At 34.8% G+C, this 4,529-nt stretch overlaps 1 protein-coding gene across 1 annotated transcript in view; it reads left to right on the top strand.

Annotated features, from left to right (window-relative positions):
* ATRX (ATRX chromatin remodeler) overlaps positions 1–4,529 on the top strand; it is a 261,336-nt gene that overhangs the window by 77,379 nt on the left and 179,428 nt on the right. Inside the window, 1 exon segment of the mRNA XM_077768050.1 lies at positions 698–791. Within this exon segment, the coding sequence (XP_077624176.1) occupies positions 698–791 (94 nt within the window).

The following is a 4,529-nucleotide window of genomic DNA, read 5'->3' as shown; positions in this document are numbered from 1 at the left end:
GTTCCATTTACTCTCATGATATGCAGGTCCCAACTTCTTTTTCTCAGTGCTGTGGCTAGAAATGGGGTTCTCCCAGTTTTGCTGTTAGCACCCTCTGCATAGTTTTGGAATTCAGCATGCCTTCTTGTTGAAACCAGGAAAGAAAGAAGGAAAAAACCCTATGACATCCATAGCCACTACCCCGACCCCAGTTTTATAGGGATCATTCAGGTTTTAATTTCAGTCCCCAATCTACCTGCTACCATTTCCTTTTCAGAGTGCTTAGGTCATTTCTTTTTATATTCNAGGAAGAAGAGTATTTGTCCTTGTAAGTAAGTAAGGAGAGTATTTGTCCTTACTTCCTTTTGGCCAGCCCACTTTGCTTGTTTTGAATAACCAGAATTCTTTTTATTCACCTTTGGTAATAATGAATATATTTTATTGACAGTTTAATTCTTATTAAATTCATAATTAATACTTATATTTTAATATAGAGCCATAGTTTATTAACCATAGTTAGAATACATTTGAATAATTTTTATAAATTATGTTTGAATTATTAACTGGTCTAATCCTTAGTTTACATACTAAAATATCCATTAATATACACACTATAGATACTTTCACAGTAGTCTAAGTTTTAATGTGAAGTTATTGACAAATTAAGTGAATTGAATTTCTCTTGGAAAGTATTTAATAACTTAATTTTGTTTTCAAGTGAGCAGTGAAGATTCTGAAGATTCTGATTTTCAGGAATCAGGAGTTAGTGAAGAAGTTAGTGAATCTGAAGATGAACAACGGCCCAGAACAAGGTAATATTATATCACTGTTTCAAAAAATTTTATGAATATGAATAAATATGCTTTAAGTTATTTGTAGAAGGGTTGGTGTTACTAATAAAGTAAGAAATTTAATATTTGATTTGAAACTGTGAAAATTATTAATTTAAAAAGAGTACATATAAACATATATGGTCAAATTATGTGTTCTAAACCTGTAGGACTTTCATTGTACAAAATCATGCTTGACTGAAACTTTGGTTGTTATGGGGGTATGTTCCAGTGTAGTAGATAAGAGTCTCTATAGACAATGTACCTAATCTAATTGCTGGCTGTACTATTTGCTATGTGTGTGACTACTCTGTGCCTTAGTTTCCTCATCTATAAAAATGGGGGATTGCAATAGGACTTACTTTATTGATTATAATGGGCATTAAATGGGCTTATAATATGCCTACTTGGAATATAGGAAATGTTCCCTGAAAGTTAATTATTGGTCTTAGTAGTATACTAATATTATAGTGATTAAGATGTGTTTGTTTTCTCAATACACATAACTGCTGATCTAAATGACTAGTTATTTAGAATACTGCATAGTATTTTTTAAAAGTTTACTTAACCTATTTTAAGAGAGAGAGAGGGAGAGAATACCTATGCTTGCTTGTGAGCTGGGGAGGGACAGCGGGAGAGAGAGAGAATCCTAGCAGGCTCCATGCTCAGTACAAAGCTCGACACAGGGCTTGATGCCGCACACCCTGAGATAATGACCTGAGCTGAAATCAAGAGTAGGATGCTTAACCAACTAAGCCACCCAGGCCCCCCTTCCCCCCATACCACATCTTCCTTATCCATTCATCACTTGGTGGAAATTTGGGCTCTCTCCATAATTTGCCTATTGTTGGTGATGCTGCTACAAACATCGGGGTGCATGTACCCCTTCAAATTTATATTTTGGTACCCTTTGGGTAAATGTCTAATGGTGCAATTCCTGGGTAGTAGGGTAGTTTTATGTAATTTCTTGAGGAACCTCATACTGTTTTCCAGAGTGGCTGAGTCAGTTTGCATTCCCACCAACAGTGCAGAAGGGATCCCCTCTTTCTGCATCCTCGCCAACAACTGTTCTTTCTTTCATTGTTAATTTTAGCCCTTCTGATAGGTGTGATGATGATCAGTGATGTTGAGCATCTTTTCATGTGTCTGTTAGCCATGTGGATTTCTTCTTTGGAAAAATGTCTATTCATGTCTTCAGCCCATTTCTTAACTGGGTTATTTGCTTTCTGGGTGTTGAATTTGGTAAATTCTTTATAGATTTTTGATGCTAACCTTTATCTGATAATGTCTTTCGCAAATATCTTCTCCCATTCTGCGGGCTGCTTTTTAGTTTTATTGATTATTTCCTTTGTTGTGCAGAAGCTTTGTATCTTGACGAGGTCCCATTAGTTCATGTTTGCTTTCATTTCCCTTGTCTTCAGCGACATGTCTAGTAGGAAGTTGCTCCACCTCAGGCCTATGTTCTCCTCTAGGATTTAGATGGTTTCCTGTCTTACATTTAAGTCTTTCATCCCATTTTGAGAAACTATACTTTTATCTATCAAAGTATAGATCTTTTACCTCTTTAGTTAGATTTATTCCTAGGTATCTTATTATTTCTGATGCACTTGCAAATGGGATCGATTCCTTGCTTTTCTTTATCTGCTGTTTCATTATTGGTGTATAGAAATGAAACAGATTTCTGCACATTGATTTTATACCCTGTGAATTTGCTGAATTGATGTATTCATTCTAACAATTTTTGGTGGAGTCCTGGGTTTTCTACATAGAATAACATGTCATCTACAAATAATGTTAGGATTGACTTCTTCCTTGCCAATTTGGATGGCTTTTATTTATTTTTGTTATCTAATTGCTGAGGCTAAGACTTCCATTATTGTGTTAAATACTAATGGTGAGAGTGGACATCCTTGTCCTGTTCCTGGCTGGAGAGGAAAGGTTCTCAGTTTTTCCCCACTGAGGATGATATTAGCTTCAAAACTTTCATATCTTGCCTTTATGATGTTTAGGTATGTTCCATCTGTCCCAACTTTGTTGAGGGTTTTCATCAACAATGGATGCTATATTTTGTCAAATGCTCTTCCTGTACCTATTGACAGGGTCATATAGTCCTTATTCTTTCCTTTATTAATGTGGTATGTCACATTGATTGATTTGTGAATATTGAACCAGACCTGCAGCTCAGGAATAAATCCCACTTCATCATGGTAAATAATTCTTTTAATGTACTGTTGAATTTGATTTGCTAGTATCTTCTTGGAAATTTTGCATCCAGGTTTCTGAGGGATATTGGTCAGTAATTCTCCTTTTTAGTGGGGTCTTTGGTTTGGGAATCAATGTAATGCTGGCTTTGTAGAATGACTTTGGAAGTTTTCATTCTGTTTCTGTCTTTTTAAACAGTTTGGTAAGAATAAGTATTAACTCTTCTTTAATGTCTGGTAGAATTCTCCTGGGAAGCCATCTGGCCCAGGACTGTTATTTACTGTGAAATTTTTGATTACTGATTCAGTTTTTTGGCTGGTTATGGGCCTGTTCAAATTTTCTATTTCTTCTGTTTCAGTTTTGGTAGTTTTTGAGTTTTTAGGAATTTGTCCATTTTTTCTAGATTGCCCATTTTTTTTGGCCATATAATGTTTCATTGTATTCTCTTATAATTGTTGTATTTCTGTAATTTTGGTTGCTGTTTCTCCTCTTTCACTAGCGATTTTCTCTGTTTGGGTCATTTTTCATTTTGATATGTATTGCTAGGGCGTTTATCAATTTTTGTTAATTGTTTCAACAATCAGCTTTTAGTTTCGTTCATCTGTTCTACTGTTTTTTTACATCATTTATTTCTGCTATAATTTTTTTATTTCCCTTCTTCTCTTGGCTTTAGGCTTTATTTGCTATTCTTTTCTAGCTCCTTATGGTTAGGAGTGTCATTCAGAGCCATTGTTTCTTTGTTCACTGTGTGTTTAGGTGATCTATTACTGTAAGTGGGATATTAATGTCCCTTGCTATTGTATTCTCATCAGTGTGTTTCCTTATGTTTCTTAAAATTGTTTTATATATTAAAGGCTATCATGTTTGGGGGCATAAATATTTACAATTGTTAGATCTTCTTGATGGATAGAGTGTATTGTTACAGTCTTTGTTTTAAAATGTAGTTTATGTTTATTAAATATGACTATTCCAGCTTTCTTTTCATAACCATTAGCATGATAGATGGTTCTTCATCCCCTCACTCTCAATCTGCAGGTGTCTTTAGGTCTACAGTGAGTTCCATGTAGGCAGCATATAGATAGATAGATGGATCTTGGTGTTTTTTTTTTTCTCTTTTGATACCCTATATCATTTGATTGGGGCAGTTAGTTCATTTATATTCAGATTATTGAAAGGTATGAATTTAGTGACATTGTATTAACTGTAGAGTTGTCATTTCTGGTGATGATCTCTGGTCCTTTCTAGTCTTTGTTGCTTTTTCNTTAATCTTTCTCTCTATTTTGAATGACAGTCTTGCTGGATAGTGTATTCTTGTCTGCATATTTTTTCCATTCAGCACGTTGAATATATCTTGCCATTCCTTTTTGCTCTGCCAAGTTTCTGTGAACAGATCTGCTGCCAATCTGATCTGTCTTTCCTTGTAGGTTCAGGACTTTTTCCCTTGCTGCTTTCAGAATTCTTTCCTTGTCTGTGTATTTTGTGAATTTACTATGATATGTCTTAGTGATGACAAGGTTT

The sequence above is a fragment of the Crocuta crocuta genome, unplaced genomic scaffold (genome assembly GCF_008692635.1).
Source record: "Crocuta crocuta isolate KB4526 unplaced genomic scaffold, BGI_CrCroc_1.0 scaffold864, whole genome shotgun sequence".
NCBI lineage: Eukaryota > Metazoa > Chordata > Mammalia > Carnivora > Hyaenidae > Crocuta > Crocuta crocuta.
Note: the sequence above shows the minus strand (reverse complement) of the source record. Positions and strands in the feature narration are given on the sequence as shown.